The 27280-nt window shown below is 43.3% G+C and overlaps 1 protein-coding gene across 3 annotated transcripts in view; it reads left to right on the top strand.

The window, feature by feature from the left end:
* The window catches only part of vps13b (vacuolar protein sorting 13 homolog B), a 339339-nt gene that overhangs the window by 61684 nt on the left and 250375 nt on the right, over positions 1-27280 (top strand). For 2 of the 3 annotated variants that reach the window (XM_083990417.1, XM_083990416.1), the window contains exon 17: positions 13645-13829. In XM_083990417.1, the coding sequence (XP_083846543.1) occupies positions 13645-13829 (185 nt within the window). Of the gene's footprint in view, positions 1-500; positions 591-13644; positions 13830-27280 lie in introns of those variants that run through there. The other variant, XM_083990418.1, reaches the window with a different exon arrangement.

Here is a 27280-nt window from a genome sequence, read left to right on the forward strand (position 1 = left end):
ATTTCAAACAGCTAATTGTAGACAGAATAGAGAGGGGGACAAGAGGAGGGGCAGAATAGATGAGAGAATGGAAGATGAGTAGAGAAAGAGAGATGATGATGATGGGGGGAAAAGTGTAAAAGGACACTTTTGTGGGACTGCAGGGACAGGAGATGGGAATAAAAAGAAAAAAGCTTGGGAAAATGAATAGAGGGGAGGATGGGAGAGGGAGAAAAAAAAAAGGAAAACAATTTTAAAGACTGAATGGTCTCACAGGTCTCACAGTAGGTTTTACAGTACGGGTCGTAATCTTATTGTCATAATTGACTTTATAGTGCATTTAAATTGAAACCTATCATGTAGCAGCGTATGTCCTGTCTTCTGTCTGCTTTAGTTTCCACACACTGAAACAACTTTGTTGGCAAAACAAATAATGATTCTGTTGGTCTATGAAATTTAAAGCTGTGTTGAATCCTCTCCACTCGCTTCTTTCATTGTGTGTTTATGTAATCATCTTGTAGACGATCCTTGATGAAAACACACACAGCGCAGTGGTGATCTGGCTGCATATAGGAACCGCAAGACCTTCATCCAGTAGAGTAGTGGTACATGTGAGTGTGTGTGTGTGTGTGTGTGTGTGTGTAGGCAGGACGTGGCTCCCCGTGCTCTCTGCTCCCAATAAGAGACTCCTAGCTGCTCGTTTGATCTCCTCTCTCCCCTGTTTCTGCCCTACCTGCCTCATATATAGCGGGTTCAGATGTCAAAAGGATGTTATTTTTCTTTCTGACAATCACAAGATGTGTCTCCGGAGAGTAATCCAGATCAATGCCCGGCCCTCCCGGCCCCCCCGCTGTGGCTTTTTCTCTCAGCCTCTCAGCCGGTCCTTAAAAAATAACCCCACACACCTCTCACAGAGTCACCTTGACACATTGAGAAAGTGCTGGGTTATTCTTCTGTTGTAAGTAAGTAGAGCCCTTTGATGGGATACAGTATGCACATGTCCAGTAACAGTGTGATTCATCTTGGTGTGATTTGACCAGATGTTTAGACTTTTATGATCGACTTTATGTGATCAAACCGCAAAATACTGTAGGTGAATGTGTCATTATAGTACGTGAGATGATTCTGTTACAGTTCACAGGATAATTTCCAGCTAATCTCGTTTTCCTCATAGTTTAAATTTAGCTCCTGCCCCCCCAAGGACAGGTTACAACCACTTCTCACATTTTCCAACAGTTGCCTGTTTGTTTCACTGTCAGTCTCTTTCCTGCAGCAGATAAAGGGACTCGTTGTCTTACTATAATGCAGGTTGATGAGTTGTGAACCTGTCATTTTAAAACTTGAAGTGACTCATATTTGACCCCGTCTGTCTTAGCACAAGGTATGGCTGTCTTGCTTTTCTGACCTCTGTGTAACTCCAGTCAAAATCTAATTAACACAAACTGACAGTTTACCCTCGGAAGAATGATGATGAGCAGGTTCGACGGAGAAGCAGAGACAATGGCTTGGATGGATATAAGAGAGACATATACGTGTGTGTCAACCAGCAATGCTAATCGTAAAAAAAATAATATATATATTATTTCGTTGCTAAGGTTAGCTTAGTTGTACGACCTTAATTTCAATTGACTCTTTTCTGAGTGTAATGGAGCTATGGGATTCCCATGTAGAAGCCACAACACAAGAGTATTATAGATTACGTATGATATACAATCCTGCATGTGTGACAGACAGATAATTAGACAGATAGTTCCTCTCCTAAAGCTGAAAGCCGAGCCTGACAGTGACACACTGGGTCATTGGAGCAGCCAAAAGATGAACTCCACCAGGTGGTAGCATTTAATTTAACTGTGCCGGTGTTTGTTTTGGGCCCGCTTCTTGGTGCTGATGTAACTCCAACAACACCCCGGCTTTCCAAGATGTTCTGTTCCTCGGAGCAGCAAGACACTGAGCAGAGCCCGCCGTTACATGTTTCTGGAGTTCTAAGGAAATATGAAAGAAAGTGGGAAGCCTCGGCGAAAATGCGGGAAAAGGGAGAAGTAAGAGAGAGAGTGAGTCTGAGGGAAAGAAAGAAAGAAAGAGCGGTCTCCAGTTGCTTTGTCAGTCTTCGGTAGTGTTGTTATGTGGATTCCAAGATCAGCTTTTCCATTACCACTGTAAAAGGTAGCCTTAGATTTGTTTCACTCTGGACTCAATTAAAAGGGAATGGTGACTGACAGAAGAGAAGGGCTTGGAGCAGGGAAGTACAGAAGGTGATGTCATATGCACACATTTTGCATCCCTCTCTCTCTCTCTCTGTCTCACACACACACTAAAGATTTCTGTCATTGTGCAGCCGTCTTGTGCTTAAGTGAGCTTTTATGACTGCCAGGTGATCATGGGGTGGATTTGGAGAGGCACTGGGCGTCTGTGAAGACCCAGCACCTCTCTTGATGAGTTGGCCCACAGTGTATACTATAGCTCATGTTTCCTCCAGTCTCACCACAAAGGCTGCCCCCGCTTCTCACAGTGGGCAGCAAAGGGGGCCTTCGCTAGGGGAAAGTACGCTGCTTTGACATCTTCTTCCTGCCAGCCTTGGCTTTTACCGGGCATTTGGTAATGTGTGTGTGTGTGTGTGTGTGTGAGAGAGAGAGAGAGAGAGAGAGCGGGAACGTGGATGTGGATGTATCCAGTTAGACTGAAATAAATGCCTTTGTTTCTGCAGGTTTTAAGCAAAATTAGAGTTTAAGAAAGAGTAATTGTTTTAGAACAATAGCAGACTCTGGCCTTGAATAACTTTTCAAAGTCAAAGTCAAACCAATATATTGGCAATAGATATCCAGGTTGGAGAAGACTACAGTGACTGGAGCAACCTTTTCCACCAATGTTTCTCAAAAATGCCCTTGTAAGGCCACCTTTCATTTCGCATTGCTCCAATACTAATACTGCCTGAAAGGTTATGTTGAGTACTGGCGAGTACACAAGTGTACACACAGATTAAATTCACCATTATTTGTTAATAATCGAATGACATGGCAGATTTCCTGGAAATCAGTTCTACTATGATTGTTTCTGTTTCTGGTAAATGGTGTAATAATAATCTTTTGCCCTTTCTCACCAACCAGTTACCAGCACTCACTGTTATCGCTCAATGAACTACATTTATAGAGAAAAGTCATCGTTGACTATAAGAATTTGTTGAGTTTTTCTGTCTTGTGCATTCAGTAACAAGATTTTTGCTTCCTGGGATAGTTCAACATTTTGGCAAATTGTCCCATTGCCATAATCCCTATAGTCTTAGCAGTAGGTTCGTTACTTTTAATTGTCGGTGCAAGCTATTTTTAGAACGGCGGAGCAGAGCGGCGAGCTGCTCAGAGCTACGCTACGGAGGCTCATGGGATTTCTTAGTTTCTCTCATCAAACTCATCAAATACACAATCCAACAACTCAAAAACGTTCTGGTGGACAAGTTGTGACCTGCACATTCACAACGCTATGAGATAATAATAGAACGTTACAAGATGGAGTTGTTTTCGAAGTAAAAGCAGAGACTGCTTGCTGAAAAACTGCTACTGACGGGAACGCGCATCAGCGGTTTTGCATGAATTTACCTCGAAAACAATTATTCCATTATTATCTCATAGCTTGGTGAATGTGCAGGCCACAACTTGTCCACCAGAGCGTTCTGGAGTTGTTGGATTGTGTATTTGATGAGTTTGATGAGGGAAACCAATAAAATCCCATTAGCCTCCGTAGCGTAGCTCTGGGCAGCTCGCGGCTCTGCTTCGCCGTTCTAAAAACAGCTTGCACTGACAATTAAAGGTAACAAACCTACTCCTAAGACTATAGGGATTATGGCAATGGCAATATGCAAAAATGCAGAACTATCTCTTTAAATATATACATACGTTTTTGGATTCGCCAACCAGTTATTTTGGTAACCAAAAAGCAAGAAGAAAAAAAAGAACTTTCCTTCCCAGTGAATTAAACTGCAGCTGAGATGCATCAGGCCGTACTTATCCTTAATGAAAGGCAATGTATGGGGCCACCAGCTCCACAGGGAATCCACAGAGAGCCTCAATTGGTCTGGCTGTTAAACTGCTATCCCAGATAAAATCAGTGCCTGGCTGCAGAAACGCAGGAGTGAAAGGAGGTGGCGTTAAGGGAGGGGATGGTAGCGCTGCCTGCAACCGGCATTGATCTCCTCAAAACCAAACCTCACACTCTCACTTTACACACATGGACTCGCACCATATTACATTCGTTATGCAGGGCCACCTGACGACCAAGGCCAAAGCTGGGGCTCACCAACAAACCAGCAGCAGCAGTCCGCCCGGTGTGGCTCGTTGCGTCGCAGGCCATAATTTAGCCCCTGCGCTGGCTTTTATGTGGCGTTTTTAGCAGCCCCTGTTCCACACTCTGCTATTTCTGAGGGGATAATTTCTTAAAGCATGTGGCATTACAGGTGCATGTTATATAGCCACAAAAAGCTGACTTGCCTTGTGAATGTTTCTGAATAGAAAAGAATGTTGGTTTTCCCTTGATATCTAATTATTGGTCTAACTCTATTACATTGTCAATGGTTAGTTCAGCTTTTAGCACCACCTGTAGGATTTTTTTTTATTTTTTATGTGAAGTTTAGAAGTCCATTACCCTGTCTGGACCAGTAGTCTAGACTCCTTGTGATTTATGAATGCTTCTTTAGGCATCTGAGGCATGAGGCTTCTGGTGTGATTGTAATGCCTCATTACTCCTGTTCATAGTTAGTCATAGCAAGCTGCTCCTGGTCTATGTCTCCTCGCCCAGCCAAGAAACAGGAGGACAAATGCTTTCTCTGTCCTTCAGGAGTGAGCCACAGAGATCTCAACGTCAAATTTACCAAATGTACATGAACAGTATTCATTGGTGAGAACATGGACTTGCGGCGGCTCCATTTGTCTACTCGGCCATTTTGGCAGGCAATGTCATCATCGACAAGTTGGACCGGTACAAAGATTTTGGCCGCCGCAAACTGATTTGGGAGTGGCTGTTGTATGGAAAAGTTTAATTTCTGTGCTCTGGGTGTACATTTATATGACACACGACAGATCTTTTGCGAATGATGTCACACTCACCGATTCTGCATCAATTCTTGCGTCCCACAACCGAACTTTTTGATTTGTGTGGATTTTTATAATGAGGTAATCACTTGTGCAACTCCTCTGTGTCTTATCCAATAGGTCTGTGCAGCTGGGGTTAAAGTTTCTGAGAGCCGTTACAGTGAAAGATAATTGAATGACCTTAAATCACCGTGTGGTTGCTGTGGTCATGCTCAACTTTGAGTTGTGGTTCGGAGGCCATAAGAGCAGCAGTATTCATCTTTGTTGAACAAGGCAATCCATGATGTAGGCCATTCACTGTTCTTGAGGGAGCATGGTTGTGTTTACAGAAAGAAAGGGGGAAAAAAAGTTTTCACATGATTAAACTGAATGGATGTAGACACACTGCAACAAGTAGGATTTATGTATTAACAGGTGTATATTAAAAACCTGGAATGGCATATGATGTAATATTGTTCCACTTTTCCTGTCGAAGCGCAGGAGTGTAAAGGCCTGTGAGCTGCAAGGTGAAACATCATGTTTTATGTGGCACAGTGTTTTGGCCAACTTTGTGGTAAAGATTTTTTTTTTTCGCCTCTACATCTGGTGTCAGACAGTTTTATTTGGTTTTATGGCTTGACAGAGATCAATGGACGTATTGAGGAGCCTCATAATGAGGAAATGGCATCAGCGAATGCAACCCTTGTGCTCTGCGTGATTGACATTTCAGTTTTGTAATGGAGGCCTCCAAGCCCTTTCTTTCAATGTTTTAACTGCTTGGTGCTACAGGAGCCACAGTCACTCTGCTGTACGTATTTGCCTTTATGATTACAACTGTCATTTTGGTAGCTTAAATCAACATGGGTTTTTTTTTTACCTCAGCCCCAAAAGTGTATATTATAGGGCCGTAATGATTTCAAGAGGCAATATATTTGCAATCCAAGAATATCTTTTGGATTTTAACTATACCGTAAGACGTGCTGAGCAGACTGCGCGGGCCAAGTCGAGATAGTTGGATTCACGAGCAGCTGTAGATGTTCTCAGTCGACTGAAAGACTCTATTAATGCCCGAATTAGTCATCTTAGGCACCGAAGCATGAGGGAAGGAAAACAGTGGGAAATAGGGAAGGGTAGATGGATTATCAGCTCTGAGTGGATTATCATCTACTGTGGTGTGCATTCCACTGTCCTCTCCTCCCCACCCGGCCTCGGTGCTGCTCCGTCGCTTCCCAGACTCCAGCCTAATCTATGCAGTTTTCACCGCTTGAGTAAAAATGTGCAGTTTATTAATGACGGTATAGAGGAAACATAATTGCTACTGCAATGAAAAATAAATCAAATCTTTATTTTACCAAGCAGCTTTGGGGAATAAAAAAAAAAAAAACTCACTCACTGGAGTCTGTGTTCTTTCTGTCAATGACCATACATCTGTGTGAAGGTCAAAGGCCTTGGGAGAATAATACTGAAGAGGACTAATCTGGATAAAAAATAACGGACAGCCGGTGCTTCCGTTGAGGGCCTGCGTTTGTTGTTGTCGGGGACAACGGGGCGTAATGAAAAGCCTTCAGCGAATCCTGAAAGTAAAAAATGTGACATTAGGTCTGTTAGTCTCTGGACAGAGATCTCCTATCTCTGTTTATCCATATAAGGAACCGCATGTTCTCCACAGCTGGACATGTTGGACAGAGGCAGGAAGCTACATGCACACACAGACACACCACTATACGCACACACACACACACACGCACACACACATACACAGGCCTCTTGATGTGTTTTCCTTTAACGCCTGATGAACCACGTCATTGCCATTTTCTCGCCTTCCAGTCTGCAGCTGTCTGCACAACTTGATTAAAACATTTCTTTTAGTAATCCCTGTGTAATGAAGCCCTCTCCTGAGAATGGATCTGTTTGTGAGTGTGTGTGTGCGTGTCAAAGTTGTGCACATATGTGTGTGTTTTGCGTCAGGGTTGCTCCAGATGGGAAGAAGACAGGGAGACTGTGTGTGTGTGTATGCGTGCGTGTGCGAAGTGTTTCTTTCTGTGAAGAGTTTGGACTGTTCAGGACTGATGACTGAGAAATGCACACATGGAACACCTTTGACCCTGGGGAACCACAAAAGTCTGCGCTGTGGCCACGACTGCAGTCTCTGCCACCCTCTAACTCACTCCCAGCTCCAGCAGCACAGAGACTTTGAGTTTGAGGTTTTGGTTTAGAAAGTGGATGCCATTATAAGGCATTGGGATTGAGTGGTAAAACAGAACCGTAATCACTTAATTGCACCAGCAGAATCACAGGACTAGATTTACATGAGGAAAAATGCAGTGAGCGGGAGCCATGGGACAGAATATCTTCAGGTAAAAAAAATAAAAAAGGAATGAAAGAAGGTAAAAGAATGTAACATGAGTCAGATTGTATAAATCGCAGCAGTAAAAGATGGTTGTCAGTTACTCTGATGCTTTTATAGAACAATAAATGCACATTTAAAACTGTCTATTGATTTTCCTAAGTACTGTCACTTGTATGTAATCTCACTGTGAGCGGGGAAAAGTTGAGTAAAATCTGGAAAATCATCTTCATCGCTTCAGATTCTTTCACAGTTCAGTCACATTCAAGAGGCCAGAGCCGAATTGTAATGATTGCTGCTGCGAGACGTTTGCAAACAGCGTTCACTAAATGTTTTATGTCAGAGGCTGAGCAGCAGCTCCACTTAGTACATTTCGCATCAAGCCAATGATATAGACCATGTACAGCCATGAAACAAACTGCGAGACATGTAATGCATTAGTCACAGGTGCATTTATTTTTCTTCGCCATCATTTTTCAACATCTCGCTCTGTTGTTTTTTAGTTGTGTTTTTTTCTTGCGATGATTTTTTATGGGAGCATTTTTCCTCAACTCAATTGACAATTTGACATCCAGGTGGTAAAATGACAAGTTTCTCCATCCCCCGAGTTAGTGTTCAGTTTTGGAAGTTCTTGCATGATTTATAATGTTCATTTGGAGGCTTTGCGAGACACTGTAGTGAGTCTTTTGTAGTAAGATAAAAGAGGGGACTTGAGAGCAGCCCATAATTCATTCTGGTTATTTTCAAGAGGGGTCGCTGACCTTGGCTTGGAGAGATGGGGAATTGCATCATCTGCACCATAAGGAGGAGAAAAAGGAGTGAAGGTACAAGCTGTCAGTCTTCCCTTCCCTTCCCTCCATTTTCAGAACGATTCCCTCCGTTGGGGAGACAATGGCAGCGGAGGATTGTGTTCATTTTTCTCAGCTGGAGAATGTTTTTGTTGGTCACTCACACTTGGGTGTGTGACAGTGAATGATTTGTAGAAACTTCAGATAACTTATCACTAGTCTCAAAACAGTGGCTATCTGCTGCATCTATTAGACAAATATGTCAGCCCGTAATGAATTGGTGTTGCTGTGGACTTTGTAAATAGACGCAGATAAGTTAAAGTCAAGAGAAAGTGGCACAATGTGAAGACGGTTAAAATTGATGGACTATCTTGTTGACTTTTTGTCTCTTCTACTGTCTTGAATAGATATTTCCTAATGACTGATTTCACTCTTGATTAATCAGGAATTTTAATTTGAACTTTTTATTTTCGGCTGGCTGAGGTACGAGCGCCAACAGCCTTCTTCCCTTGCTGGTTGACGTCTATTCATTCTGACAGAGCCAACACACGACTTTTTTATTAATTTTCTAGACCCAATTACTGTCCCTGTTTTTTTATTTTATTTTATTTTTTATGAGGTGTCCTCTGTCCCACTTTCCACCCTGGAAAGGTGTTGTAAACACCTTGTTTACAACGTCCCGGCATTAGCTCAGGGAGAGGGGAGAGGGGAGGGGGTTGTGCAGCTCCTGCTGGCAACGTGTGACAACACAACTGTTTGGATGAACCAGTAGCTGTATATCCATAAAATATTGATAATACTTTAATATTAGGTAGCAGTGTTTTATAGTTTTATAGGCTAATCACACACAATCACGCCTTGGCTTGAACTTAGTGTACATCATGTTCGTGAGCTCTTTTGTATGTATTCTGTGTTGTAAGAATACATACATACCTTTTATCTTTTTGTTCCTCTCTTACTCTCTTTGGTCACATATACAGTATTTTTCTATTGTAGCTGAATCTCCAATAAACCTGTTCTCATTTCTATGTTTTTTTCTGCTTTGGAACAAACACCGTTTTATTTCCAAATAGCCATGACCAGTGGGTAAGATCAGTTAATGGTTTAATCATTATTTTCATGACTAAGTCACATGGTATTCAGCTGACCAGTGGTGTAACTGGATCACCCAGCTCAGTCACTCAGTGAGTCAGTCAGTCATGGACATTCACATTAGTCGGCCTGGCTCTGCTCTGTAGCTCCAGCCAGAAAGAATTTGCTGACCACATCTGGACCTGCAGTTTAGGTGATCCACTTTGCTTAACGCTTTCTCTCTCCTTAATGTTCTCTGTCAGAAAATCTGCATTAGTGCCAACACATAGATGTCCACATAATACTGGACCTCTACATGTATGTAACTTAATTGCAAAAACACTCGAGACACTCACTAGCGCTGCTCCTCTTGAGTTTTTACAGGAGCTTTTCCAAACGGCTTCTTTTATTGAGACTCCCCATGTGAGGTATTATTTTACCTAGAGAATAACATATGACCCGAACACTTGCAGTCTCTCTATTCTTCTCTTGCCTCTGCTTGTTAGTTGTAAATAGTATAGACCGCAGTCTTCTCAGGCTTTTAGCATCGGCAGCTATAGTTTTGTAATTGTTTCACTTGGAGGTTGTTAGATCAGCAGACGCCTTGTCAGCTCTGGCCTCATTATGGCTGTTGATCGTGCTCTGGCTGACCAACCTGCTGTTACTGGTTTGTTCAGACCCACGTACAGGTGTGTATACATGTGTGATTGTGTGACAGGAATGTGTCGGTATGCAAGTATATGTGCATATTTGGAAACAAAAAAATGTATTTGCGTCTGTACAGGTATGTACATTTTGTTTTATGTGTGAATAGGTCTATGTTTTTTTGTGTGTGTGTGTGTGTGGCCTCTGTAAGGCAGCAATCACAGCTGTTTAGCTGGAGCCCCAGCTGTATTTCTCTATATATAGTCGTGACCACAGTCAGACCAGACCGAGGAGCTGATTAGCCTGGGAACCAATGGCCCAAATGGATATGAGCTATAATGATGTGAAAGGGGTTTGGTGCTGATATTGGGGGGGGGTTACACTTCAGGAGTGATACCTTATATTCGTAATGGTTTAACATATCAGTAAATGGCTCTACTGTAATCCATGTTTGGCAGTTGCACAAATTATTTTGTGTGGGCTCTACTCACTTGTAGATTTCACTAATTCATTTTAATCACAAAAAAAATAATTTGCAGCCCCTGCTTTATGTTCACATTTGAGCATGTATACCGAGGAAGCAGACTAGGCAAAGAGCACCACAGCTGGTGTGGCGCTCAGGACTCTGACTCATGCCCTCTGCACAACACTATACCCTGTTTTGCCTGATTTTGACAGGGGGACACTGGACAGACTGGACTGTGCCAGCCTGTCAGCCAGTTCACCTAGCCAAGCAGTCAGCAGGTCCGCCAACTGGCCTGTCCTAGCCTCGGTCTACTTCTTCGTCACTCAGTCACGGCACCAACAGGGGACAGGTCAGGAAATGAGGCCTAATGTTGTTGAAATACACCAGAGGAAAGCATATTTCATCCGCTGAAATTGAAACACCTAATTTTTCATAACTCTTGACTAATTTTGATTTCCTTCTAACATATTCCTGGTGGCCTCTGTGTTTTAATAAAAAAAGTTATTGACTTTAAAGGACTACTGTGAGGTCACAGACGGCCTATTCAACGAGGCACCGGAGTTCAAGCCAAGGACCTGATTTCTTAAATTATGCGTCAGGATCCAAAATGAATCGTGGGCCCAAATCTGGTGGGTCTCCACTTTATAAGAGTAGAAGTATGCTTTAATGAGTTTTGCTCCCCAGGCTACAGACTCCGGTTTTTTTTTTTCTAATATGGAATCTGTGCTAAAGCAGTAAATTGTATTTTCTTAGTTGCATGCATATGTTTTCCAGAATCGAAGATACAGTATGTTATAGTGTTTGTATTTGTTGCTGCTGTGGATGCAACAGGTATTAACGCTGCTATTTTTCCTTTTGGACGCTTTATTCCCTTCAAAGCGCTGCTGGTAACTGAGAAAGAGCTGCGTGCCAGAAAGATGTTTACCATGTTGCAGTAAGAAAACACTGACTGTGCCATATACTTAATGAAATCCGATGAGTGTCTGGCCGTCCTCACATCCAGCATTCCCAAAACACCCTAATGAGAGTCTCTGTTTCTCATTTAGCTCCAGGATCCAAGTTGCTGTTTGCAAAGAACTGGGCATAATATAATAAAAACAGGTGCATAATTAAAGTTTTAGACGACCGCATGCACGTGACAGCTCCCCTGAAACGCTATAAACACTCGAATAAGCCAACAAACTTTCATCCCTTGCCAGTCCTCCCATTGAAGTGGCTTTGCAGGCACATTTGCTCCGCATGTGGGGACATTGTTTTTGCTGGGTCCCCTTCACTTTCTTCTGTTCAGCAGTGATATCTAGCTAAGTGTACACACACGCAGACACGTTGAGAGTGTGTGTGTGCAGGCATTTGAACACACACACACACACACAAAAAACGCACATGAAAAACAGTTTGATTGATGTCTTGCTGTATAGCATGCAACAGTAGTAATTTTAATAGGCGAGAAGCATGACATTGCATGGTTCACCATGGTGCCAAATCCACCACATGTTGCCAGGGAATTCAAAATGTGTGCTATCAAGGTAAACTCATTGACCCTGTCAGGTTTGGAGTTTCTTTCTCTTTCTTTCTCTCTCTCTCTCTTTGTTTTTCCTGTAGCCTCACATCTCTCTTTATCAAACTCTCTCTCGCCTTCTGTCTCATACGAGTTCCCCCTGGAGAACGCAGGCGGTTAGGAACTCTGGACCTGCCTGTGAGCAGCTAACAGCTCATGTCACCCTACCGAACCACCCAGGAGCAGAAGAAAGGGAAAGATAAAGAGACACGCAGAGGAGAGCGAGAGCGAGAGGGAAGCAGAGGAGTTAAACGATTGCAGAGCTGCTGAGCAGAGGGAAAGACCCCGTGACATATCCCACACTCTGAACTGGGACCAGACCAAAATGGATGTGTGATTAAATGAACTGTGATGCTCGTTCCTGACACGCTGCAGCCATCCCAGGAATTAGTCACGGTTCTATTTTCATCGAAAGTACCACTCACAAGGAAGGCAGTCCCTCTTTGCTTCCATTACAGTATGTAGTGAGGAGAACATATGTCTCCCTCCTCCAAAAAAAGTACTGTCAATCTCTCAGCAGAGGGAGGGGGGGGAGGAGGAGGGGGGGACGGGGGGACGACACAGAGGTGGAACCAAACAGACTTGTTTTGCAGTGTTTAGTTCAGGCTCCTGGGTGTTTTTCCTGGGGACGCAGAGGGAGCGAGAGATGTGAAGAATAGAGATCAGTAGTCATAGCAATGACAAGTGCTCCATCACACTCAACACTGTGTCTAATGCCATGCCTCCACTGGTGTGTGTGTGTGTGTGTGTGTCGGCCGGGGAATCCCTCCCTCCGCTGTAGCTGATGTCATGCATGGGATCTGAAGAAGTGAGGATCCATGACTTCACAGACTGGACAGGAAAAAAAAAGAAAAAAAGAAAGGAGCTCTGAGACCCGATGCTGGGATTTGAAGGGGCAGCGAATGTGTGTCAAGATGTTTGTCCGTGTGGTATCAGAGATGTGAGGGAAGTGTGTCTGAATATGTTTCAAAAGAAACGAGGAATTAAGGAGCAAATGAAAAAAAAAAAAAAAAAACGTGTATATGTATTGTGTGTGTGTGTGTCAGATGATAGATGAGAGCATGGTCCACTGAGGTTCTGATGGACAGGGGCCTGGAGGACTCACATCTGACTGTGGTGTTACCTCATCCCCCTCAACGCTCAACTCATCAGCTTGTCACACACACACACACACACACACACACACACACACACACACACACACACACACACACACACACACACACACACACACACACTTGCACAAACTCTCCCTCCACACTCTTGGAGACAGATGAAATGTCAAATGCGTAGAGATTCTTTTCGGGGTCAGGTTTCTGGGCTGTACATATCTTCACATAAATCATCATCACAGTTTGGACGGAGGGGAGAGAAGGGTCGGTGGCAAAGAGGCAAACTAGGCCTACCTGCCAAGTAACTAAGGAAAGCTTGGCTTGCACTTGGTACTTCTTCAATTTGCTGTTGGAATGTAGTTCTACCGATTTGGCCGTTCGTGCTATCGATGAGCTGTTTTATATTGCGATGTGATATTGATGGATTCGTGGAAGTTGTGAACCATTTGTTTCCACCAGTGTCTGTTTCATTTGGTCTATGTTAGCAACTCTCCGTTCTTTCATTTGTTATTGTCACTCCATCGTGACTCTGTGTCTCTGTGCACAGCACTTCATCTAACCACTTATTCCTCCTAACTTCTTCTTCCTCTTTTTTCTCGTCCCCCTTTTTCTTTTTTGCAGGAGCAAGAGGTCATCGGTCCCCACCACAGAGTGTATTTTTGAGCTTCCCCATTTCACCGTGCAGGCCACAAGGGCACAGACGCTTCTGCTTCAAGCAATCTGTCAGAGTTGGACCCACAGCATGACCAATGGAGCCCCACTGACACTCAGCGAAAGCCTGCTCAATGAGGTGTACAAAGCTCCAGGTAAATAACTTATGTATAAACCATGTGAACTGAGCTTCTCTGTTCTTCCACAGGAGGTCCTGTAGTCGATTAAAATCCCATTCCCATCACAGATCCCATCCCCACATCTCCGCAACGTTGAAATACACCTGTACTGTGAGCTGTCCATTAGTCATTGCAACACCTGAGATGGACATTAAAACCAGGTCTGCACAGCTGGTTGTTTTTCCAGGGCATGTGTTTGTTATTGCTTCGCATTGCAACAGGCTCTTGGTTTTTTTTTTCAGTTGTTTTCATAATGCAGTTGTTATTGGAGAGCAGCAATTATAATTCTTAAATGGCAACTTAGTCACTTGGCAAAATAAGAACATACCCACACACATGATTTATGTGTCCCCTAACAGCTCGTTCTGCACTTCAACCATGAGTTGTCAAAGAACAGAGACCAAACTACATCGCTTTACTCATCTGGTCTCTTTTAAGCTGTTGCATTAGATGTTAATGTTTTCATTATTGTAGCTGATTTGTTGAACTCTAGTAAAGTATATTTGTTGCCTTTCATTTATTTACTTGTATATGGAATATAAAGATTGTTTTTTTAGTACCAGTAAAGTGTCAAGAGAGATATATGGACTTGGCTGGAGCCAGTGTTATTTGATCCTCTTGTGAAAATCTTTGTAGTTATGATTCAGGACTCAGCACATTGTGCATCATTTACCCACAACAAGTCAACCTGATAGCAGCTGCCCAATTTGCCCATAGCTCTGTGACCCTATACCGGTGCTACACCTCCAAAACTCACATGTTCATGTGGGATATTTTGGCATAAAGCTCAACTTGTCTTGTGCCTGGTGTGGGGTACTGGTCCTGCAGCCTAGGGCAAATTAACTCTGAAACGGTTTTACGCTTCATGTCGCCCAGGATGCCTTAATGGTCAAATAATAAATTTTGCCCCTTGTTAAAGAAAAGGAGGGGAGCCTGAATTCAATAAAACAGTAGCGTTTCTCATGACGGTAGCATCTGGACAGTCCTCTGGAGGGCCAGGGATTTTCCAACTCATTAGGATCACGTTGTTTGGTATGCCGTCAACATTCTCCCTCGGCCAAGCCAGCCAAGCTACCTTTTTCACCGTTGTGTAGCCGCCAAAATTTATGAAACTGGTCTCCCGTGGAGTGAAGTCAAATATTCCTCTCCCCTCACTCTGCCTTTCTCTTGGAATGGGGCTTGACTAGCAACATAGAGAAACATTTGCACATCTGGTTCATGTGCTGGCAGGTTAGAAAAAGAGCAGTGGGGGAAAGAGTTCGAGCTTAGGAGGCAGGCGAGTGAAGGGGAATAGGTGATGTGTTGTGCAAGTATATGTTGGGGGAAAAACACAGCAATGATTCCTATGATATAACCAAATAGATCTGCTTTTGAAATTGTGACACTCTTAGGCCCCGAGGAAGATCTTAGCTGTCCCACTCCCTAGTCTCAGTCCTCGGTGTGTGACAGCGTAATTGTGGAGGAGAACTGGAAAAAGAGGAGAAAGGAGTTCACTTGGCAGTGTTGCTTATTGTGAACTGTTGTGGACGATGTTTGCTGCAGAGCATCTGCCTCACACCCACTGCAACCTAGCATCATAGTTTTGGTTCCTGTGGTAACTGTGGTTTAGTCCACACTGTGACGTCATACAGAGCTCACTGCTCACTACCTGTACTCTCTCCCTCTCTCCCTCCTTCTCACTCCTCTGCTTCACTCTCATTTGTTTCCTCACCCAAGACAAACCTGGTGTGATTTCTACAAAGGCCTCTCGTCGTCATTAGTCCTGGTGAATCCTGTGTCAAATACAAATTGCATTATAAAACTGCTGACACTGGGTTGCTCGCTAGCTTGTGGTAAAAGTGTTTGCAGTCTTCGCAGTGGCTGCATTTGTGCTTAGTGTGACTTGTGAGCTGGCTGGGTTTGTGGTAGAGGCGGTAGGTCTTTTTTTTTTTTTCAGATCTGCATCCAGATTTAAGTTCTGTGCTCGTTCTGGTGTCACAAGCCAGCGGGCATCGAGCCATCGGCCGGGACAGAGCTGACATAACGCTCACACACGCGGAACAGGCAAACAAAAGCTGTTTGCTTTGAACATGTGCTTTTTTCATTCCTTGAGGAATTCCTCCTCCGTTATTTCCTTTTTGATGTTACGGGGCTTTTCAATAGTGGAAGGTGTTTCATATTGAGGTCTAGCTGATAACACAGATGGTAAGTGTCCTTCGCGGGGGAGCCATTTGGGGTCTGAGATTTTATTCCCTGTCCAGAGGAAATTCCATAATTCAGCAAAGAGGAGGGGGTTAAGAAAACAAAAACTTCAGTTTTAATCTCACAGTACTGACAGACTGTAAAATGTTCTTGAAAATAATTGGTGGACTCAGATTAAAGCAACAGTCAGAGACCCTAAATCATCGCAGCTGACTGGAACGCAGCCGCTAGGATTTGTAAAACTTCAAGTTTGTGCTGCTCACTGGCAGCTGCAGCACGAAGCCGGCGAGCAGCGTGATGCAGTATAGCCCCGCGCTTCGGTCGGCGAGCCCAGAGACGAATGAGTGAAATCAGAAAACAAACCGTAAAATTGTATTTTCCTTGAGAATCAGATGTTGTCAGTCACAGCCGCTGTGGCTCCACAGCCTGGTTTGTACAAAAACGTCTGTGTGGTGTTGTAGGAACGACGTCACCACGGTTTTGTTGTTATCTGTGGTGAAACGTTATTCCAGCGTTTTCCTTATACATCGCACACAGTGAAGCTCACACTAGTTGTTGTATTTTACTGGTGAGCTCCGCAGAAAACAGCCTGTCATCTTTTATGTGTCTGGTTGTCTGGTCAGAAAGGAGTGGTGATCCACAGGGAGATGTGTGTGTGTGTGTGTGTTTGTGTACGCATTAGTGCACACACTCTTACAGTATGTGCCCCCCCACCATCCCAAATGTAACCAGTGTCAGCTGCCCAGTGGAGGTAACAGCAACTCTGTGCCTTTTCTGCAGCTCTGCCCTGCTGTGTAAAGTATTTACATTCTTTGACTTGACAAAAATCCACTCTTTTGTTTTTGCTGCTTGGATTTTACTGTTGTCTTTTCTTTCCATCTTTTCTGTGCAAGTCCTTGCTGCCAACTTGATTTCTCTCCCTGTCTCTTCTTTTTTTCCATCTGTCACTCTTCTCTCGTCTTGAATTCATTGTCTCATATGTTCCTCTAATCCTCTTTTTTCTTTTTTCTTTTCTCTTTCCCTCCTCGTCTCATGTGATTGTCAGTGGCCTGCCAATGTTATATGTTTTCTTTATTTATACTTCCAGTCTTCATGGTTTGCAACAGGAGCCATAGTAGTAGCAGAAGCATCAAAAGCAGTGTGGAGGAGCCAGTAATTCCTGCCTACCACTGCTGGCAGCATGCTGACCACAGCGATCTCCAATGGAGCCTGTGTACATTTGTCAGCGTACAGTATGTTGTGCATTAGATGATACTGAGTGTGTGTCTACTTTTGGCTCAGTAAACGTGTAATCTCCACGCACCAGTCATTTTTTGCCAGTGCATTTTATCAACACATAGTCAGTGGCTTTATCTATCTACTGTTGCTGCTGCTGCTGCTGCTGCTGCTGCTGCCTTTGTTTGATTTCTGTGACACATTACATCATCCTAGAGACTTGGAGAAAGCACAGCAATCTTAAAAACATACAAAACCAAAACATTAAACATTACACAAACACATAAAAGAGAAATGTGTTAGTTTGAATGAGTGTTTGGCCCACAGTTATCAAAGTGTTTCATATTTTAATAGTTAGTTACCACCTACAGTTTTATCTCACTCAGTGTTTAAACAAATGTTGACAATTAAATGTAAACATCATCATGGATCCTATAGCGACTCATGTACCGTAGTCTGCATGTTGCCATGAGGAGACAGAATCTGTGTGGTTTATTATTATATTCGTCATGTATGTCCCCGCTGATGATAGCTTTATTGGATTTTGATTCATGCACTTACAGTACGTCCCCGGTGGACATACTAAGTCTTTCAGTTTCAACACATGTGTTTATAGGTTAGTGCACACAGTGACGATTCACAGAGTGCACCTCAACCTGCAGATGGTACAGCTCTGGCTAAGGTACAAGTGATCATCCCCCTGCCATGCACTGTGCATATGTGGTAGTTATAATGCCTGTTTGCATGTGTGTTATTATACTGTTTTCTTGCAGGCGTGTGCTTTTTGTGTTTCCACTCGTCTTGCTTATTAAACAGATCTTAGAAGTATGTTTGTTGTTGGTTGTGTCCTTGCATCCATGACAGGGCACAGTAAAGCCCTTGATGCTCTGGGCCTCGATGCTCCAGTCTTGTAGCAACTCTTCATTATAAAAGATGGATGATGTTGCTTATGCGTCCTCTTTTAAACACAGCCAGAGTTTGAAATGCTTCATAACTTCAGTTTGTTTCCACCCTGTTTGTGTAATCTGCCTGGAAGTGAGTTGAAGCTGAGCGCTATTTGACTTGTTGACTTGTTACGGCCACTGATATCCACCACATGGTCTACACATCAAACTGAAATGACATTGAAGAAAATCAATTTGCCATTTGCCTTGTTGTACCAAAACAAGAATTTCCCCTCTGGGGATCAGTAAAGTAATTCTGATTCTGATTCTGATATCAGATAAAGTGACAGACAGCTGTATTAAACATTATCAAATCAATCATTTTCCCTTTTTTCCCCTTCAATCTGGGCCAGACTCACTTGTTTATATATCTCAGTGTGTTTGTTTTGTATATTAACCTTGAGCAGTAATCTATCTCCCTGAATGAACTATTATGGGACCGGTGCAGGATGTTCAACCCACCTAAAGGAAGTTGAGCAGAAACTTAGACTATACTCACTTTCTGTGATCTTAAGTTTGTTGGTCGTTGCATCTGGCTCTCTCTTTTTTTCGGTTTCATTTTTGAAAATACTAAAGGTAATTTAAATCAGCATAATGTTGGCATTTCCACCAGTAATGGATTCGGCCTTAATGCAGCTACCACAGCTGGTTTCCTGGCCACAGAGCTCTGTGGTGGTCTGGACCATGATGGAGGGGGGAGGGTGGGCAGGCAGGCAGAAGTTGGTTGGTGGTGGTCACCAGACGTGCTCTAGATGATTGCTCGGTGATATACGAGCTGTGACATAACTTAAGCATGACAGATATTGGAGGTGGAGGTTGGGAGGGGGGAGAACAGAGTAAGAGGAAGAGAGAGAGTAAATGATATAATGAGAAGAATGAAAAATGAAAGACAAAAGGAAAAGTAAAAGGCAGAGGGAAGGGTGGTGGAAAGAAGGAAATAAAGAGATCTCAGTGCCCAGAAACACAACCAACTATCGGTTCTCCTTATTAAACCCAGCTTTTTGCACCTAATTGAGTGTCAGGTTATGCACGCACACAGATGTGTATGTGCACAGATGCATGCGTGCCCACCTCCCAAATCCTATAGGTACCCCTGAACTCACAGCATACGATCCCATTTAAGGTAAATGACGACGGGAATGTTTGGATACAGTGTGAGCCTTATGCTCTCATTGCGTAGCCACTAGAAGCATGTTGATAATAATAGCACAGGACTTATGCTCTCACTCATAACAGTATCATTATTAAAACAAGTCTTTTGTTTTTACAAGTTCTCCCAACACATAGAAGTGGTGGTGGTGGTGGTGGAGTGAGTGGTCAGGAGAGGAATAAAGAAAAGAGTGGAAAACAGACCCAAGACTATTCAAGGTTACGTCAGGGAGCCTTATTTATCCTTTTCTTCACACTGATATTTCCCATTGCTTGGAAACAAGTGCAGTCTCTTTAGAAAGACCGTGTCAACAACAGTTTTTACGCATTTTTGCACTGCATGAAAAAGGCTGCTGCTGTCATGGCCAGCAGTTCACATCCCTGTGATCTAACTGCCTTCAGGAGCATGGGTCTGACGCAAATCCCCCTGTGACGCTGTGGCATAGTATAAGTGTCGGTAATAGCTCTGTGTTATTGGAGGGGAAAAAAAGTGTTCATTTTCATATCATTCTGTCACCTCAATAAGTTGATCCCTAGTTCGCGGTGCATTTAATGTTGTCTGGTCCCAGAATATGCCCAGTCTATCTTGTTCTCTCCTCCGTGGTGTGTTGCTGTTGTTGGTAACACAGTCCTTGGCTGTGACACTCCGCAGCTTAGTTTTCCAATGTTTTCCTGTGCAGATTTTGGCTGACATGGCCTTCTTACTCATAACCTTAATGTTTCCCAACTATTAATCAAGACATGCCAGAGGAACGTGCAGGTTTGCCCCCTGTCATATACTAACGACAGGGCCCATACACTTAGCCCGTTTTCATTGTGGAACAATGAAAGTGAAAGACGGAAGAACAATCCTTTCTTTTTTTTTGTTTTTTTTTTTCTTGGTCTGTGGTTGTCACAAATGTCAGTAAAGAGATGGAAAGCTTAATGAAAACCCTGAGATGTCTGTTTCAGCGTGGCCTGGCCCCTCACTAAAGTATCCATACTTCTTTGAAGAGGTAACTTATTGGTTTGAGAGACATTTTTGCCTGTCTAGTTGTCTGCCTCATGGATTGACATCAGAGCAGGAAGAAAGCAGGAGGGGAAGGAAAGAAAGCAGGCTTTTTCTTTTTTTTCTCATCCATAGGCAACCTTATTTCTAACATTAAAAACACGTTGTGTCAGCATCAGAGAACTGATAAATAAATCTTGGATGGAACTTGAGACGGTTCTTGTCAATGAAAACTTCAATGAGCTACAGACGGCCCTCACCCCACTCCTGGCAGATTGTGATGATGTTTTAAGTCAATCCAGACTCAGACCTTCCTCTTTTCTTTTGTCTTCCTTAAGCTCTCTGCTCTTTCTCTGTCGCTCATTTCAGCTCAGAGCTGCTGAGTGAAGCCAGCAGAGTCAGTCAGAGACGCAAAGGAAAAAAAAAAAAAAAAAAAAGCACAGTTTGTTGTGCTCTCCCACAATTAGATATTGGATTACATGAGTATTTATATATTTAATGGGATGAGAGAAACATGAAGTGCTTGAGGTCTGCTCCTTCATCAAACATCTCAAGTCAGCTTTCACCAAACAACCACTTTGCACATGTACTTACTGACACATAAAACACACACTCACACTTACACACGCATCTCCTCCCATGGTTGGTGACTTCAAACACTCATCAGGGGACATCGGGCTTGTCGTTTCCCACCACGATTCTCCATCTATCATTCTCCTTTTCCTCACACTGTCCACTGGCTTCTGGTGAAAGATGATATTTTAAAATCGAGTGTGCAACTGAGAGTGTGCCAAGGATTTTCTCTCCCCTGTAGCCCACTTCTCTGTCATGGGAAATAAGATGTGATTGCAGGCATGTTGCAGATCACGGATGATCCCCCGTACAGGATCTGGAAGCCCTGACTTTCATGTCCAACCTTTTTTTGTTTTTGCGCACTGATACGAATCATTTATGTTTTCTCAGAAGCATCTTTCCACTTACCACCAAATCTAATATACCATTGGCACCACATACCATAGCACTTAAACTGATAGTTGATCTCAAAGATCTATTGTGCTTTTAAGGAACCTGGCAGGTGATTTGTATTTTAGTGAGCATGAGCAACCATGAACACAGCAAAGTTTCTTGTTAATTTAAGCTTTTGCAGCCTGAAATATGATATGAAAAAGCATACAGCCATGGTGGTAAACACTTTTGTCGACAGATAATGCATCAAACAAACCAAATAAGAAAAGTTAAGCCATGCAGAGAGCAGTTATAGTGAGGTATTTATTATCATATTGTTGATTATAGTGCATTTACAGATACACTGCATTAGTCTTGACCCAAATAAACCACTAAAATTATTGTTGCAGTCTCAGGAAAGCATCAGGAGCATCAAACATTAGAGGTGTTCAAAGTAGTGTCGGTAAGTCATTAAATAGTTGTGCACACAAAGTAAAGAAGCACAGCGCTGAGACATGAAACAAAAAGCATTGTAGGGTGAAATGGGCTCAGGAGCAGACTGCTGCTCTGAATGTTACTAAACCCTGAATCAATGACAGCCCCAAATAAATCTGTTTGTGTTTATGTCATCTGGTAGTGTCTGCAGAGCTGGCTCCCTGCTGCGAGCCAACCGTCCCATCGAAGCTCTAGTGACTAGTGCCAACTGAGCACATAGCTCCGTGTCACAAGTCCATAAATTTTCACTGTAACTCCCACTGAAGTGCCTCAGCAGCACCAAAACCCCAGTCACGTCTTGGCTACCACCACACACACACACACAGAGAGAGACTCACACACACACACACTCTGAGCTGAGACATAAATATTGATCTCAGCGGATTATTGATAAACAAGAACGCTCTGCTCTGCCTCTCTCTGTTTTTTCTTTAATGCTCTTCCATGAGTCAAGTGGAGAGAGAGAGGGGAAGAAAGCCTGAGAAAGAGAACAAGCGTGAGTTTTTAGAGAAGCAGCAGAGATCTTGAGTCAGAGAAAGAAAGAGAGAGAGAGCAGTAATCCAGAGTAACATTTCAGTGATGGAGGGGCTGGTTTAGCGTCATTAGTTGTGGTCTGTAGTTTCAAGCATCTCTCTCATGGTGGAACCACAGTGGCATTCCTCCCTGGCTGCTACTTCAAAGTCAGCATGCCCCTGTTTCTTATGCTAAACAGATTTGTCAGGGCAGCATTAGGCTGGGGATATGGGAGATTGAGAGGCAGGCCCTCTCATCCAGAACTGTGTTTTAATGGCCTATCTCACCACGGGCTAATTGTCTCCTTACAAGTGGCTCTATGTCACAGCACATGTTTTGCTATGACTGTGAATGCACATCTGTCTCTTCCCTTTTCTCTTTCTCTCTTTCTCACTCACTCTCATCTTTTTCTCACTTGTTGTATAACCCGTTCGCTCAAGAGTCGTCTCCCCCCCACCCCGTCCCACCCCACCCCACTCCACCCCCACTGTCTTCCAAGCTGTCTTCCAAAAACCCCACTGCCTAGGCCCATTAGTGTTGGCCAAATTGCTTCCGCATGAAGACTCCTTAATTGTGGTAATTCAGTGGCAGGGAGAGCCATGGTTTTTTTTGAAAGTGCAAGAGAACATGTGTCACTGCTTTAGTGGGCAGACAGAAAGACAGGCAGCACCTGGAGGGGATGATAATCATGAAAATTAGACCCCCAGCCTCCACTACCACCAGCTCTTACAACCCCATCACTATCCCTACACCACAACCGTTATAGGCACAGCAGCCCGCCACGCTAACCTCTGCTACCCAGTGTGCCGGGCCTTTACATGGGGAGAAACATTCCTGTCCTGCCCCACACACACACACATACTCACACACACATTTGTTTTCATGCCTCGTACTTTTCCAGTCTGTCTATCAGCTGCACCGTTCGGGTTCTTGAGTTGAAAATCTCCACTGTGTTTGAGTAGGTGTAGAAGAATCGACTCTTGATTGGACTGTTTGTGTTTGTGCGGCTCTTTAGCAGCGGGAGCCATCACTTCTCATGTAAACTGCTCATTCTCCATTTCATTTATCTAGAAGCAGCTGTTGCTGCCACCACCTCAAATGAGAAATGCATCTGTTCCCTGTGTACAAAGGGAAGTTTTCCTGCATTCGCCATGTCCCACTCCACTGTTAGGAGGACACCAAATGTTTTGTAGCTGCTTTCATTTAGCGTTTTTTTTTGCTGGTAGAATGAATTATAATGGATATTTTTATAAGCATTTAATACCGTCCTCTAAGTTTCTGTAAAGTCTCTGTTTTCCTAAGCGTCAAGTCTTATATATTACAGAAAAATAAGGTTTAGTTAAAAGCGCTAAGTCTCCCTCGCACACTTGTGTCTGCCCACTGCCAGAGCCGCTCTAGTCTCTAGTTTTAACTGCAGGACAAACCACTCACCTTGTCTGTTTTCCTGTCCCACTCTCTCTGCATGTGTCTGTATTTTTGCTGTGTGTCAGTACTGGGCAAAGTGCCAGCAGACCTCCTGCTCCTACTTACTGCTTCTACTTCAGCCCCTCCTGACTTGGGAGAGACAGTTATTGTTTCTACATCAGCACTTAATGGCTCAGCTGGCTGCTTTTGGTCTACCCAACTTGTCAATGTCTACCTCTTTTTTCTTTTTTTTTCTTTTTGTCAGCCCCCCTAGCTGCTGTGGGCCCATTGCCAGACCTAGAGCTTTTAGCACTTTAGGTTCTCTTTCCCTCTCTGTCTGTCTACCTGCCCATTAGGGTTCGGTGATACTGTACATCCTCTTGTCAAGCAATCGTCATCACATTTAAACTGATCCCTAATGCATTAATACGTGCCAGGGACTGGGTTTCTGCAAGCTAGTGGAACTTCTCACTCATGTCTATAATGTGCCTGAGTGGAGTGGAGGTGTAATAATTTGAGTCAAAACACAGATTTAATGGCTGCTGGGGTCGGGGTGAGAAGTCACAGTCTTCTCAGTTGTTGTAGTACGCCTCAGCTGATTGCCAGATATTATTAGGGAAACTTCAGCCCTTCTTCATCTTATGGCATTTCCATGTTCCCATGTGAATGTCCGGCCTTATTCCTTGGAAAAAAAACTTCAGAAAGTAAAATGACTAGAGCATAATCGCATAAGCATGAGTGTTTTGTGAATGAAGAAGCTAATACAAACACTGTGCCTCATGTTTTAGAGAGCACCGGTGCATTTGCCTGGTCCAACATCATAGAAAGACAACTTTCCCATACTGCTCTTCAAAGCAGTGAGAGCAGGACATGTCGGAATGTGTAAAACATGCCTTTTAAGTCTACAGATGTCCAATCACACACACATATTGAGACATGTGCACACCAACTATTGCGGCATGTGGAGAGCCCAAAAAAAAAAAAAAAAAAAAATCCCATACTGCCCCATCAGACTGTTTTCTCTTTCCTCTGTTCATTCTTTCTGTTCCTCAGCATTTACATCCCTCCTTCCCTTCATATTTTCCACACCCTCCTCCTTCCTCCTCCTTCTTAAAGTTCGGGATGGTAAATCCAGCTGCCGATGGTTGCCCTCTTAGTGTTTGATGGAGTGCCGTAGCCTCTGGCCCCTAGCTGTGTGGTTATGTACTCCTTGCACCTGCCCTCGCTTGACAAGTAACAGCACCACACACGTTCACTCACTCAGTGTCACACACACAGCATAATAATACACACATAAACCAAACTGAATACCACCGGTCAGGCCAACAAACTACCGACCCTTGTGTTTTTCCTCTTCCTGTGTACCCCCACTTTTTTATAGTCTTCTTAACAGCTGGACAAAACATTGTCCAGAGCCCTCCCACCCAACAGCCACCACCCCAGCAGGTGTTCTGTGCCCTTTAGGACATCTGTGTGGGCAAAGAGGGACATGTTATAGTGATACCCCCCTAGTTCCAGTTATCAAAGACCAACCGGAGTAGAGCGACCGGCCCCCTGTCATTGTTCCAGATCGGCTTGCATTGCACTTTTAACATCTCCATCTTTTCCACTAAATACTGAAGGAATCGGGGGAACACTCACTCAGCCTGCATGTGTGGAGGTCTACTCATCACTGTTGCAATCATTTCTCCCTCAGTGCTGGATCTCGTTATCCATTTTCCATTAAGGTAGAGATGGCTCATGTGTTTTAAGGTTCACTGAGGCGCAGTCAGTAATATAGCTGGCCAAATGTCTGGTGCAGTCCTTTTATGGCAAATGTACGTCAGCTATATATTGTTTCCAGTGGGAGAGAAAGAGTTTAGCTTTATGTAGGGCCTCTGTCATTCTCTATCTTTCCCTCTGGTACGACTAGATTGCATCAAATGTCTGATTGTGTATATGTGCGTATCTGCATGTGCGTGAGCTTACGTACACTACATCACTTTCACAGAGACCACTTTCCCATTCAGACTTTTGGAGTGCACTGTACAAGCTTCTTATTTTTTCTTTTGGTGAACAACAAATTTATCTAACCAACGCTAGGGTTCTCACATTTTGTTTATATACTTGTTGTTTATTTTGTATTGTTGACACAAGCAACCATGATGTTGTTGTTTGTTTGTGTTGAGAGTATGTAATTTAAAAAAGAGAGAGAGAGAGAGAAACAGGACACACAGGAAGTAGGCCAAACAAGTACCAAGTGGAGAAAGGGTAGGACTAAATAAGCTCCTACTTCTTTTAAAAACATGCAAAGTTATATTGACCAAAGTAGTTTAAATGTGTTATATATTACTCACATATTTAAAATAAAGCATTCATTCATTCATTCATTCATCTAAAACACTGAAGAAATTGGAATAAAATCACTGGTGCTTTGAGCATTTACTCATCTCTCCTCTGTTCTTATGTTTTCTTGAACTTAACCGACACATAGTGATTAAAAACCAGTTAAAAAAAAAATACCACTAGTAGTAGTGTTGTTTCTCTGCAGTTATGGCACAGGTAGGGTCTTTGCACGTAGCATACAACATACTGAAGAGCCCAGTTATAAGCATGAGGTTGCAGGAGAAGACTATCACTTACTTGTTCGGGTTCTGGAAGAAAATTAAGCACATGGCTTTTCCATAAATATACGTGTACATTTGTCCTATAGACAGAGGAAGCCAAAGAGGGAGACATGCAACACCGCTCAGTTTGACCTGCACGTATATTATTAAGTGGTAGGCAGGGAGACAGAATGAGGGTTATTAACATTCCCATCTTGCATCTGGGCTGATAGAGGAACCTCTCAGACAGCAGGTGAAGAAGTCGCTGGGTAATTTGTCTGAGAGGACGGAGGGAGAGAGAGGAGGGAAATGAGTGGTTAGGGATTTTTTAGCAATTGCCAGTAATTCCCTTCCTTTGGTTAAATGCGCTCTGTATATATGTGTCTACTTGAATCTCACCCCTGCCCCACGCTGCCTGCCTGTTTTACATTAAAACTACATTTGAACTATTTAGTTGATTGGGATTAACAACTGCAAACAAGAGTGTGCTAATTTTGGTGTAAAGGAACCCACCCAAGTTATCTTTATTTATGCAACATTTAGATTTTGGATGACCTAAGCAAGGAAAAATCCGACCATGTAATGATTTCATTGAACTGACGGGGAAAGAGAGGAGAAGAGGTGAGGTGGGGCGGAGGAAGAGCAGGAGGAGAAACAGGCAGATGAGTTCAATAAGAGGAAAATGGCAGATGAAGTGGATGTGGATGAATAAAACAAATTTAAAAAAAGATCAGACATGTCCAGACCATAGTTTTAAGAGACTGCTGCCAAATAATGACCCAGTTGTGCTTTCATAGCCTCTCTGGTAGCACCACTCATCTGTGCCTTATTAATGCAATACCTTCTCACTCACTGGTAGGCAATAAATCCTCTGTGGCCAATAAATCCGCTGTTTCAGTTGTTCTTGATCCGTTTTCATGTATTTGTGTTTACGTTTTAATATTTCTTTTCCTTGAGTTTCTCTTCACCGTTCGTTCCGCCTCGTTGATCCTCGTGTCACTGGGCCAT

This window comes from Trachurus trachurus (assembly GCF_905171665.1).
Source record: "Trachurus trachurus genome assembly, chromosome: 16".
NCBI classification, from domain to species: domain Eukaryota; kingdom Metazoa; phylum Chordata; class Actinopteri; order Carangiformes; family Carangidae; genus Trachurus; species Trachurus trachurus.